Raw genomic sequence first — 14,328 nt, forward strand, 5'->3', positions numbered from 1 at the left:
TTTTCTTGACATTAAATTCAAACTAAAGTATTAAAACATCTTCACACAAGAGTTGGAGAGGTCCATTCTGTCTGAAAAATAGTTAGGGCAGCTGAGATAGTTAGGGCTTCACTTACCCAAGTAAGTGAAGCCAGACATGTTAGCAAAGCTTTATTTACTTATACTTACTAGTCTATGGTATTTATACTTACCTCCATGCTCTGCAAATTTGGGATTAGAAAGGATTTGTTTACAGAATTTCAACCCATTTCGATACTGTTTATGTTCATAACATCTCTGTCAAAACAAAAAAGAAAAAATTGGGTTCAGCAAGAAATGCAAACAATTTTAAATTCAATCCTAAAATTTTGATTGCTAAATACAACAGAATGATCAAATGTTATTTCCATATTCTCCTAAATTCCACTAAAATTCCAGTAAGAAAATAAAAATACAGAAGATTCAAATATAGAAAGTAAAAGCAAGACAAAGAGAATACAGAGTAGGTAAAATAAGAAATCATTAGCTCACTCCAAAATGTCCAGCAAATGTTATAGAAAAATGAAATCTGCAAGAAAATAAACGTATGGAAATTGTATTATAAAGTATTATTTTCTTCTTACTGAAGGGAAGAAATCTCTCAAGCCACAGGAACGAACAAGTACATGCAAAATAATGCAGAAGAAGAAAAAGATCTATACCATGGCAGATCATAATGAAATTTCAAAGCCTTGGAAATAAAGAAAAGGTCCTTAAAAACTTCCAGAGAGGGGAAAAAAGGCACATAAAAAGGATCTGTAATTAGAATGTCACTGAACTTTTATTCCAAAGTCACAATGCAATTCTGCTAAAAACTAGAAAACCTCCAAAATTCAGAGTGAAATCAAGTTTTGACCTAGAATTCTAAAGCCAGCCAAATTATCAAGTATGTGAAAATGACACAGGCTTCTGAGAAAGTTAAAATATTATCTCTATGCATTCTTTCTTATGAAGCTATTAAAAGAAAACAAACAAAAAAAGACAACATGGCACTTAGTAAATAAATTTAATGCAGAAAAAAGAATAGAGAACAACCACTCCAAAATAAAAAAGGAAGCCAAAGGCCACCATGACACAGATTTCCAGTAAGGACAAAATGGAACTCATAGATTTCATAATATGGAAATTATTATTCATAAGCAAATGACAGACACATTTGGGAAAAATGAGCAATAGGTCTACAGAAAACCAGGCAACTAAATGAGACAAGTATTAACTCTAGGAGAAATAAAGGACTTGTATAAGAAAGAAAAATACGGTCTTAGTGTAAAATGGAAGAGGGGGACATATTTTTTCATCATAAATGTTTTAGTGCTATCTGACTTTCAGGTATCAATGTGTGGTTTCACTAATAATTACTATTTTTTAATGTTTGTGGTTTTTTAAAGTAGGCTCCATGCCCAACGTGAACCCCAGTGCAGAACCTATACTCACTGCACTTAAACCAAGACCTGAGCCAAAAACAAGAGTCAGATGCTTAACTGAGTGAGCCATCCAGGTGCCCCAATAATTATTTTTTAAACCATTCTACTTGTTACAGAGAAAAGCCTGCATCTTAAAGATGTAATGATCTACACCAGAACTCACGTCATAAATTTAAGCAAATTTTACTCACAACTTTTAAAACAGTATCTTCAAAATCTGGGAGGGAGACTTAATGCAAATGATGACAAAAATCAAAGCAGAAAAAAAATGTGTAGAAAGAAATCAACTGCTTAAGCTCAATGCTAGGGCCAACTACAGAATTGTTCTATAACCAAGTATGTACTCATCATCTCTACTTCGCTATTTCTCACCTCACACTTAATATATCCAAAACACAACTGAATTTTCCTCCCAGAATCTCTTCTCACCCAACCAGATATGAAGGGGAAAAAAAAAAAACAACCCAAAACCCTATTTATCTTGGGTGCTTTCTTTCACTCATACTTCCATCCTCTAGTACCATTAGTCCTCTATAAGAGCTTCCTAATTCCCTACCCCATCTCCCTACTCTCAACTATACACTTGGCAGGCGTTATCTGAGGATAAGAGAGAAGGGAAAGCAGAAGCAGTAACTTAGGGCTATCATCAACCATATGTAGTCAAAGAAACATAACTAATTAAATTTCGTGTTCCTATTTACTAAGTAGAAAGCCTAATTACAGTATAAGTATATTCTTCTTATAGTAATTATTTATAACCAACTATAATTTATAATTATAATAATAAATAATGTAAACACTAGTTAAAAGGGACACTCTTGATGTGTCAATATTTTCCAGGAACTATATATATACAAAGACCATTTTAAGGGCATTGTTCTTAAACTCTTCAATTACCTTTCTGAAAATTTATTTCTTTATATATATATGTATATATATTTTTTTTTAATTTTTTAAAGAATTTATTTATTTATTTGACAGACAGAGATCACAAGTAGGCAGAGAGGCAGGCAGAGGGAGAGGAGGAAGCAGGCTCCCTGCTGAGCAGAGAGCCAGATGCGGGGCTAGATCCCAGGACCCTGGGATCATGACCTGAGCCAAAGGCAGAGGCTTAACCCATCGAGCCACCCAGGCACCCCTATATTTTTAATTTTATCTAAGTAGGCTTCATGGCCGGTGTGGAGCCGCCCAACATGGGACTTTAGATCAAGAGCTGATCAAAAGTGGGACACTTGGGCACCTGGGTGGCTCAGATGGTTAAGCATCTGCCTTCAGCTCCAGTCATGATCCCAGGGTTCTGGGATCGAGTCCTGAGTTGGGCTCCCTGCTCAGCAGGGAGTCTGCTTCTCACTCCCCTTCTGCTCCCCCTGCTTGTGCTCTCTCTGTCAAATAAATAAATAAATAAAGAGTGACCAGAAAGCAGTAAGTTCAAGAATTTTCAGGGTTCACATGGTACTGAGAATTCCAAATAGCCAGAATGGCATCTTCACTGAACACCTGCAGAATTCAGTAAATACTGCAAAAAGGTCTACTCAGCAGAAGACAAAAACTAACCCTAGAATAAGTGTACTCTAGACCCACTCTAAGCAGAGTCCTAGGCTGATATACAAGTACCCTCACTGTCTGCTATTACCAAAGTTCAACACTCTTAAAGACAGTTAAGTCACAGAAAACAATGTAGAATTCATAAATACCCAATATTCAACAAAATATTATTAGATAAGCTAAGAAGCAAGAAAACATGATCCATAACCAGGAGAAATAAGAGAAATGATGAAATAATGAGGTAAAAATATCAAGACAAGTAGATGCTCAAGAGTTTAAGAAAAACATAAACATGAGAAAAGGGAAACAGAACATATAAAAAAACAACCAAACAGTGCTTCTAGAGGTGCAAAATATAATATTATACAATGAAAATGTCATCAGATTAAAGGTACTGACATTGTAAAAGCAAAAAAAAAAAAAAAAATGTAAAAGCAAAAATGAAAAAGAAGACACAGCAATAGAAACTACCCAAACTGAAATATAGAGAAAAAAGATAGAAAAAGTAGACAAGCAGAGTCCCCATGCATCTGTTGCTAAAAACTGTTGAGTACCAAGTCTTAAATATGTAGGGTAAAACTTCATGAAGCCAAACAACCCTTCTTTACAAAAGAAAAATCCTAAAAGCACCACCAATCTAAATGAAAAAGGTGTAACAATAAAACTTCCATAAAAAAACCATTTTTTTAAAGATTTTATTTATTTGACAGAGAGAGATCTCAAGTAGGCAGAGAAAGAGGGGGAAACAGGCTCCCCGCCGAGCAAAGAGCCCAATGCGGGGCTCAATCCCAGGACCCCGAGATCACAACCCGAGCTGAAGGCAGAGGCTTAACACACTGAGCCACCCAGATGCCCCAAAACCATTTTAAAATATCTTCATTATAGGTTGGGTTGACAGGCTCCTTTATCCCTTAAACAGGTAAGTTTAAATGTTTAACATAGTATTAATAAAATGCAAGCCAGGGGACACCTGGGTGGCTCTGTCAGTTAAGCATCTGACTTCAGCTTGAGTCATGATCCTGGGTCCTGGAATCAAGCCCCATATTGGGCTCCCTGCTCAGTGGAGGAAGTTTGCCTCTCCCTTTCCATCTGCCTCTCCACCTGCTCATGCTCTCCCTCTCTCACAATAGATAAATAAAATCTTTAAAAAAAAAAAAAAAAAAAAAAAAAGGCAAACCAGAGAAGACATAAGCAATGCCCAACAAAGATCCTGTATCTAGAATATATAAAGAACTCCTTTAAGTTAGTATCAAAAAGATAGCTCATTAAAAAATTGGTCAAGGGGACAACTGGGTGGCTCAGTGGGTTAAGCCTCTGCCTTCAGCTCAGGTCATGATCCCAGGGTCCTGGGATCGAGCCCCGCATCTGCATCTAGCTCCCTGCTCGGCGGGGAGCCTGCTTCCCCCTCTCTCTCTGCCTGCTTGTGATCTCTGTCGTCAAATAAATAAATAAATAAATAAAATCTTTAAAAAAAAAAAAACAAAACCGTAATGGGCAGTGTTATTTAAAAAAAAAAAAAAAGAATTGCTTTTATGGGGTACCTGGGTGGCTAAGTAGAGGTTGAGCCTTTGCCTTCGGTTCAGGTCAGGATCTCAGGGTCCTGGGATGGAGTCCCACATCAGGCTCTCTGCTTGGCGGGGAGCCTGCTTCCCCCCCACCCTCTGCCTGCCTCTCTGCCTACCTGTGATCTCTGTCAAATAAATAAATAAAATCTTTAAAAAAAAAAAATTGCCTTTATGCCTAAGGCTTAAATTTACCAAAGCCAATACAATAAATATGGTACTAAAGGTCTTCTCTGGTAAAGTAAACAAATCATATAAAGTGTGGCCACTATGTCATAATCCTAGAATTAAATTTGTAGGTAATTTTTACAGACTAGTAACATTATGAATAGAAAAATTTACTTCAAGAATTAGTCAAACAGTAAAGAGGTACCTATGGAATCAAATAGCTCTGACTTCAGATAATAAACTAGTTACGTAGTCTTAAGTACTTTGCTGAGCATAAGAATCCTTAAATCCTGGAGAAAACTTGCCAGGAAAAAACACGTAAAACAGTACTAACAGCTAATACTTACTGCACATTTACTGAATGCCATGTACTGTGCTAAATGCCTTACAAGGAAAACTCATTTATTCTCACAATGTTATGAAGTAAGTATTCTTTTTATCCTCATTTTAGATGAGATATCTGAGGTCCAGGGAGATTATATCATTTGGCCAAGGTCACACAGCTACAAAATGATTGAAAAAAAGATTTAAACCAGACAATCTGGATTCAGAGCCATTACACCTAGCCATTATAACTGCCTTTCTACTACAGTTTAGTGTAGCACAGACCAAAACAAAAACAAACACAAAAAACCCAAGAAAAAAGAGAAAAGGTTCTTAAAGAAAACCTCTAACACAAGAAATAGAAGGCCACTGTAGAAAGCAGACAGGCAAGAAAGCAAGCAAGCTAGCTAGCTATATCCCATTACAGAGAGAACTGCTATTAACATTCTGATTTTTTAATAAGGTTTTAGTTCAAAAACTATAGAACAGCCCACTGTCCCACAGTATAAATGTGAACCTGTATAATTGATAACAAGCATATAAAAATTATAGACATTTATATTCCCTTTTTAAAAAGATTTTTATTTATTTGACAGAGAGATCACAAGTAGGCGGGGGGGAGGGGAAGCAGGCTCCCTGATGAGTGGAGAGCCCGACGTGGGGCTCAACCCCAGGACCCTGAGTTCATGACCTGAGCCAAAGGCAGAGGCCTAAACCACTGAGCCACCCAGGCACCCCTAGATATTTATATTCTTACTTGATATGCAAAATGTGACTTTGTTTTGTATAGTTGAACTTAAAATACTCGGGATTCCAGTTGCTTTTTTCTTGGTCTTACTGAAAATACCTTACATTGTTCACAGCACCACATTTTTCAAAGGGACTGCACACTAACTTCTCATTTACTCTTCATGATACTCCTGTAAACTAGGAATAAAAGGGTTAATCCTTATTGTATAAGTAAGATTTAGAAAACAAGCAATTTATCTAGATAGTGGCAAAATTTAGACTACATCCTAGGCCCTCTGAGGCCCAGATGAAAGCACTTTCCATCATATGTAGAAATTTTATTAACATAAAATGTTATTAAAGGCTATAGTTTTTTTTTGGGGGGGGGAACAATTGGGTACCTCAGATGGTTAAACGTCTGACTCTTGATTTTGACTCAGGTCATGATCTCAAGGTCCTGAGATCGAGCCCCACATTGGGCTCTACACTGGGTGTGAAGCCTGCTTAAGATTCCCTCTCTCCCTCTCTCCCCAACCCCTGACCCCTACTTGCATTACCTCTCTTAAAAAAAAAAAAAAAAAAAGCCTATAGTTTTGAGGTGCCTGCTGGCTCTATCAGTAGAGCATGTGACTCACTAAATCTCAGGGTCATGAGTTCAAGTGCCACGTTGGGAATGGAGCCTACTTAAAAACTAAATAAAAATTTTAAAAGCTGGGGTGCCTGGATGGCTTAATCGTTAAGCGTCTGCCTTCAGCTCAGGTCATGATCCCTGGGTCCTGGGACAGAACCCCAAGTCAGGCTCCCAGCTCAGCAGAGGAGTCTGCTTCTCCCCTGCCTCTCCTGCTCCCCCTGCTTGTGCTCTCTCTCTGTCAAATAAATAAAATCTTTAAAAAATTTTAAAAAGCCTATAATCTTTTAATAGACCTTCTAATCAAATCCAAACATTACTTTTTTTTTTTTTAAGATTTATTTTAGACGGAGAGGCACATGGAGGAAGAGAGATAATCTCAAGCAGAATCTCCTTTGAGTGCAGAGCCCAACTTGGGACTCGATCTCAGGACCCTGAGATCTTAGCTGAAACCAACAGTCAGAGGTTTAACTGACTAAGCCACCCAAGCGCGCCTCACCTGGTTTCTTTTTTATTATTATTGTCAAATAAAAGGGCGACAGAAGTGCCAAAGTAAGGTGAGAAAAATGAACATAGATTAACTGGATAATTCCTCCGAATAATTCAGTTTACCGAACGAAAATTTAAAAACTCCACTTTCTTTAAATGTGGTAATACTATACCTAGCTTTTTATTTTATCACATTTCAAACCAATAATTAAGTTTCAATTCCTAATGATTATGTTCTCAATTAATGAATTCTGACAGTCTTCCATTTTAAAATTATACTCAATGCCATTAAACCAATGATTGCTGTCAATGTGACCTGTAAAAATAATTCAAAATGGCATACTCCTCCAAAAAACTGCTAAGAATTCATCTCTATATACTTAAGAATCAATGTGTATTTAAGAGATATGAATCCCAGTCTCTTTTTCTCCTAAAAGCACTACTTCTACAACAGCTCACTCTTTACAAATGCAAGTAGTATTCCTAGTTTAATAGAAAAAGCAATAGCAAATATAAAATATATAAAAAGTCCTTTTTTGAACCATTCAAAAAGAGATGTACAAAATGAAAAAAATCTGCTTATTTTTCAAAATCCTATGTAACACTAACACTAAATTAATTCTACAGAACTATATAAAAGGCAGGCATCATGACAAGATTCTTTTTTTTGTTTTTTAATGATTTTATTTATTTATTTGTTAGAGAGCAGAGAGAGTACAGGCACACAGAGAGGCAGGCAGAGGCAGAGGGAGAAGCAGGCTCCCTGCAGAGCAAGCCCAATGTGGGACTCGATCCCAGGACGCTAGGATCATGATCTGAGCCAAAGGCAGCCACTTAACCGATTGAGCCACCCAGGCGCGCCACATGACAAGATTCTTAATGCCTTAACCAATCCCATAGGCTGAAAGTAAGTTTCTAAGGAACTTTTACTTAGGAAAAGAAAGACGCAAAATACCACATACAGTATACTTTGAAGAAAAGTTTCATATTCAATTCATTTAAAATAGATTTTAAAAAACAACATGGTAGACAGACATATTAAGTTCTCCACAGTGGAATCATCCAATTAAATAAAAGTACAAGACTACAGGGGTGCCTAGGTGGCTCAGTCAGTTGAGCATCTGACTCCTAATCTCAGCTCAGGTCTTGATCTCAAGTGTTGTGAGTTCAAGCCCAGTGTGGAGACTGCTTTAAGAAAAAAAAAATAGAAGCAGTCTACAACCCTATCTCTAAAACTCTTGTATTTGGGAGTTCTTGAAATTCCAGAACTATAAGGGTTTCCCTTGGTATGGAATGAATACCACAGTGCTCTATTTGTTCTCTTACCTATAACACAGGTATATGTTAATTCAAAATTAGACATAATAGTTTCAAAAACAGTAGAACACTGAGACTATTACCTTCCATTAGGAATTAAATTTTAATACTAACACTATGCTCTAGAAAGGGTAAACCATGAGGCAAAGGGGTGGCACAGTCGATTAAGCCTCTGACTCTTGGTTTTGACAAAGATGGTGGTCCCACAGTCGTGGGATAGAGCCCCATGCTGGGCTCCACGCTGGGTGTGGAGTCTGCTTGATATTCTCCCTCCTCCTTCTGCCCCTCCAACTCGTGCTCGCTCTCTCTCTAAAAATAAGTAAAAAGATCTAAAAAAAAAAAAAAAAAAAAAAAGGTAAAGCAAAATAGGATATAATTAAAATAGAGTAAAATGTCACAGTGCCTGGGGATGCCTGGGTGGCTCAGTTGGTTAAGCCGCTGCCTTCGGCTCAGGTCATGATCCCAGCGTCCTGGGATCGAGTCCCACATCGGGCTCCTTGCTCAGCGGGAGCCTGCTTCTCCATCTGCCTCTGCCTGCCACTCTGTCTACCTGTGCTCACTCTGACAAATAAATAAATAAATAAATAAATAAATAAATAAATAAATAAATAAAAAAATCTTAAAAAAAAAAAAAAAAAAATGTCACAGTGCCTGAGTGGCTCAGTTGTTAAGTGTTTGCCTTTAGCTCAGGTCATGATCCCAGAGTCCTGGGACGGAGCCCCATATCAGGCTCCCTCCTTGGCGGGACATCTGCTTCTGCCTCTCCCACTCCCCTTGCTTGTGTTCCTTCTCTCACTGTCTCTCTCTGTCAAATAAGTAAATAAAATCTTAAAAAAAAAAAAAATAGAATAAATGGTCCTAATAGATTAAAATAAAAATTAAAGGGCGCCTGAGTGGCTCAGTGGTTTAGGCCTCTGCCTTCAGCTCAGGTCATGATCTCAGGGTCCTGGGATCGAGGCCCGCATCGGGCTCTCTGCTCAGCAGGGAGCCTGCTTCCCCTCTCTGTCTCTGTCTCCCCACTTGTGACCTCTATCAAATAAATAAATAAAATCTTTTAAAAAATTTAAATTAAATTAAATTAAAATTAAAAATTAAAATTAAAAAAATGTGCTAAATGATGGTACCATACTCTGAGACTCCTGCTTCCAAAATGTATAGGAAAAACTGGCACAAATACTACTTCTGGAAAAAAAAGAAAAAGAAAAAAGATGAAACTTCTGCTAAGCATAAAACAAGTAAATATGAAATAACTGTTTTCAGATGTTGGAGAGCCAACACAAGGTTGTCATCTCAGAAGGGAATCAAGGTAAACCCCAAGAAAATCCTTTTCTCTGCCTAGAAGCATTTTCCAGACTGTAGAATGGGGGGGGGGATACGGTTGGGGTGGGGAGCAAACAACATGGCAATCTCACTGATCTAAACAGATAATCTGAGTTAGAAAGTGCTCCAATAGTTAGTATTTATGGGGCAGGGTACCGGAGAGAACTATACAAAGATGAAGCTTTGGAAATCTGCGCAGGAAACTTCAGTCAAATGTATTTTTTTAAGATTTTATTTATTTGAGAGCCAGCAAACAAAGGGGCAGAGATCACGACCCAAGACAAAATCAAGAGCTGGATGCCTAACTGACTGAGCCACCCAGGCACCCCTGAATCTTCTGTCAAATATTAAGCTAAGTGGGTTGACTGAAAGATTCTACAGAAGCTAGGCAAAAACAACTATGAACTAGCATGAACAGAATAACTACTGGTGCTCATTCATACATGGATGGGAGGAGACATCGGAGTTCCTAACAACCAGTTAGAGACTTCATTACATACTCCAAGATTCAGTAGAGACCTAGAAAGCCAACACTTTAGGAATAAGGCTAATCTAGATCTACTTTTTTTTTTTTTTTTTTTTGACAGACAGAGATCACAAGTAGGCAGAGAAGCAGACAGATAGAGAGAGAGGTGGAAGCAGGCTCCCTGCAGAGCACAGAGCCCGATGTGGGGCTCGATCCCAGGACACTAGGACCATGACCTGAGCCGAAGGCAGAGGCTTCAACCCACTGAGCCACCCAGGTGCCCCTCTAGATCTACTTTTATTAAAGCCTTAAAACAAGCCCTGGAGAGAAGCTGACACACAAGCAAATTAACAGTCTGTCAAAACAAAATTCTACTAAGACAACAGTAGCCAGACGTTCAATGTCCTAGTGTCTGTTAATACCTAATATTATGAAAAAAAAAATTATTAGAAAGGTGAAAAAGCAAAAATTGTGACCCACAACCTATAGAGAAAAAAAAAATCAACAGAAATTCAAAAATAATGATGATGGAAGTAACAGAGATTTAAACCAGTTAACTATTAGGTAATAATAAAGGACTGAAAGGAAAACATGAACCCAATCAGAAAACAGAAAAACTCAATAGAAAAATGGAAACTTTGTGGTGGGGGGAGGCACCTGGCTGGCTTCAGTCAATGGAACATGTGACTCAATCTTAGGGTCAAGAGTTCAAGCCCAACATTGGGGATAGTTAACTTTAAAAAAAAAAAAAAAGGAAGAAGAAGAAGAAAAAGATGGGCTCCTGGCTGGCTCAGTCTGTGAAACATGTGACTCTTGATCTTGGGGTTGTGGGTTCAAGCTCCATGTTGGGTACAGAGATTACTTAAAAATAAAATTTTTTTAAATTTTTAAAAAACAAGAAAAATCAAAGCTTAAAAAAAAAAAAGGACATTGTAGACTAGAAAATACCAAAAAGTGAAAAGTTAATCATATAGGCTTAAAATATTAGACACTGCAGTGAATTGAAGCCAGTACAGTGAACATAAAACCACTGAGAGAACTTAAAGTGGCAGCAATGAATGTGAAAACATGCAACAGAAATGATCCAAAATGGAAGCTAAAAGAGGAAAATGAAGGGGACAGCCAGGAAAGAAAACAGACACACTCAACGACCTGTGGAATAACACTGTCTACATAGACTACAACAAGTAGTCTAAAAGTATAACACATACATGTAACAGGAACACCAAAAGAAAATAAAGACTGAAGTGGGATAAATATAAAAAACTGCAAATTTGGGCGCCTGGGTGGCTCAGTGGGTTAAGCCGCTGCCTTCGGCTCAGGTCATGATCTCAGAGTCCTGGGATCGAGTCCTGCATCGGGCTCTTGCTCAGCAGGGAGCCTGCCTGCTTCCCTCCCTCTCTCTGCCTGCCTCTCTGTCTACTTGTGATCTCTCTCTGTCAAATAAATAAATGAAATCTTAAAAAAAAAAAACAAAACCTGCAAATCTGGGGCACCTGGGTGGCTGAGTCAGTTAAGCGTCTGCCTTCAGCTCAGGTCATGATCCAGGGTCCAGGGATTGAGCCCCTCTCATCAGGCTTCCTGATCAGTGGGGAGCCTGGTTCTCCCTCTCCCCCTGCTTGTGTGCTCGTTCACGTTCACTCTCCCTCTCTCTCTGTGTCAAATAAATAAATATTAAAAAAAAAAAAACCTGCAAATGTGATAAAAACTCTAAATCGGCAGATCCAAGAATCTCAACAAACCCCAAGCAAGATAAACTGAAAAAAGATGGGAAGAGAATAGAGGCACATCACAATCCAATTGCTGAAAAGTAACAAAAGAAAAGCCTGTATTATAAAAAAAGGTCTCCAATTACCTCAGCTTCTACCTTAAGAAATTAGAAAAGTAAGAGCAAATTAAACTTCAAGCAAGCAGAAAGGAAACAAAAAAGATTAAGAGCCAAATCAATGAAATAAAAAGAAGGAAAACTGAGGAAACCACTGAAACCAAAACTAGTTCTTTGAGATCAATGAATTTAAGCTCTAGCCAGACACAGGCATTATCACAAAAGTGCAGAGTACAGTGAATTAACTAGAACCCCAGCTTTCTAGCTAGAGGATGAAAAGAGAAGACTCAGGGAAACAGAAAGTACCAAGAATATCACAGAAAAGGAGGAACTAGAGAAAGCAACCCTATAGGCATTTATGAACTCCATGGTTCAACCCTAAACTGCACATACATGGATGGATCTGATCCTATTCATGACACCAAAGACTGAGAAATGAACTAAAAGATACACTGTCCAAGACTCAGATTAGTTACATGGTGGCACATACAGGATTTTAAAACTGACTACAAAAATTTTAAAAACTGAACTGATATTACAACCATAGCCAAAAGAAAGAGTTGAAACTTGCAGCTTGAACCTAACCAGATTTGCTAAAACAAAAATAGCATTCTCCACAGGATCTCAATAAGACCCAGATTCTGGTAAGCTGATATTCAAAATGTCCAGGATAAAATTCAAAATTATATGGCATGCAAAGACACAGGAAAAATTTCAACTTGCAAGGAAAAAGACAACTTATGGGTGCAAGTATGGAGATGGGAGAGATTTAAGACTTTAAATTAGCTACTATAAAAATACCAGAGGAAGCAATTACTGAACACTTTCCAACACTCCTTTTGGGAAGATAAGAAAACTCATCACATGGGCTCAATACCGGAATGGAGATAACAGGAAAGAATCAGTGTACTGGTAAATCAGTAAGAAAAACTTATCCAATCTGAAGAACAGAGAAAAAGACTCTTTTAAAAAAATGAACATAGCCTTAGGCACTTGTGCCAGAGGAATCCTGGAAGAGGGGATCCTCTGGGATCCGCTAGGTGGCCCAGCACATTTCATCAGCCACCAATGCCTGAGGTGAAGCACTATATGGTACCATGAGGTCATAGCAAATCAAACTCATGATGTTAAGTAACAGAACTTTTGTCATAATACTGAAAATTATTCCACTATTCTTCCCTAGGAAAATGATCTCTAATTTGACTAACATGAAGGAGGTTGGAGCACATGGGTGGCTCAGCTGGTTAAGTGTCTGACTCTCTATTTAGGCAAGTGTCTGACTCTCTATTTAGGCTTGGGTCGTGATCTCAGGATTGTGGGATCAAGCCCTGCATTGGGCTCCATGCTGGGTGTGGAGCCTGCCAAGGGTTCTCTCTCTCTCTCCCTCCCTCCGCATACTCCCCACTTGCATGCTCTTTCAAATATATATATAATAAAATGAAATGAATATGAAGGCTCTTAAGAAATCTCCAAACAGGTGGTTGTTTATATAAATAGAATAGCTGGCCGTGCCTGGGTATCTCAGGCAGTTGGGTGATTGGTGCTTGGTTTTGGATCAGATCGTGGTCTCATGGGTTGTGGGACTGAGCCACCACATGGGGCATGGTGCTCCATGGGGAGTCGGCTTGAAGATGCTCTCCCTCTGCCCTTCTCCCCACTTGCACAAGTACTCTCCAAAATAAATCTTTAAGAAGTAAATAAATAAAAAAGAATACAATAGTTGGACAAGGAGTGCCTGGGTGGCTCAGTAAGTTCAGCATTTGCCTTCTGCTCAGGTCATGATCTCAGGGTCCTGGGACTGAGCCCCATGTAGGGTTCTCTGCTTGGCAGGGAGTCTCCTTGTCTCTCTCCCTCTCCCTTTGTGTGAGCTCTCGCTCTCTCTCTGCCTCAATAAATAAATAAAATCTTGGGGGGGAAAAAAAAACAAAAACAGAATAACTAGACAAGTTGTGAAAAGCCCAGAGAAACTATCTAAGGTTATCTATTGCAGAAATAAAGTTCATCAACCTTTTCTGAATCCTTGTTACAGAAAAAACAGTTCCCTAGAAGTGGGAACTATGACAGGGCAAATAAAGAAACTAGGCAAAAACTGTACATACAATTTAGATTTGGCATTAAGATTACATGATTTTCTTTAGTATTATATATATCCTTCCACTGCTTTCCTTCAGCTAATGCCAAGAAACATTTCATTCTTTAAACTGAAAAGAACGTAGCTTCAAATCAAGCTAAATGATAAAAGCCAAACTTGGCTTTAAAAGTCAACCATGTTGCGGGACACCTGGGTGGCTCAATTGGTTAAGCAACTGCCTTTGGCTCAGGTCATGATCCTGCAATCCCAGGATCGAGTCCCACATCAGGCTCCCTGCTTAGCAGGGAGTCTGCTTCTCCCTCTGACCTCTCTCCTCTCTCTCTCTCTCCCAAATAAATAAATAAAATCTTAAAAAAAAAAAAAAAAAAGTCAACCATGTTGAAATGATGCCTGGGTTTTCTTTAAAATAGTCTAAGGGGTA

General features: G+C 38.4%; 1 protein-coding gene across 2 annotated transcripts in view; it reads right to left on the reverse strand.

The window, feature by feature from the left end:
- The window catches only part of LOC111149127 (N(alpha)-acetyltransferase 15, NatA auxiliary subunit), an 82,513-nt gene that overhangs the window by 49,119 nt on the left and 19,066 nt on the right, over positions 1-14,328 (reverse strand). For both annotated transcript variants that reach the window (XM_022506061.1, XM_022506060.1), the window contains exon 2: positions 192-276. In XM_022506061.1, coding sequence (XP_022361769.1) covers positions 192-276 — 85 coding nt within the window. The remainder of the gene's footprint in view (positions 1-191; positions 277-14,328) is intronic.

The sequence above is a fragment of the Enhydra lutris genome, unplaced genomic scaffold, assembly GCF_002288905.1.
Source record: "Enhydra lutris kenyoni isolate GAN:26980312 unplaced genomic scaffold, ASM228890v2 scaffoldscaffold21, whole genome shotgun sequence".
NCBI classification, from domain to species: domain Eukaryota; kingdom Metazoa; phylum Chordata; class Mammalia; order Carnivora; family Mustelidae; genus Enhydra; species Enhydra lutris.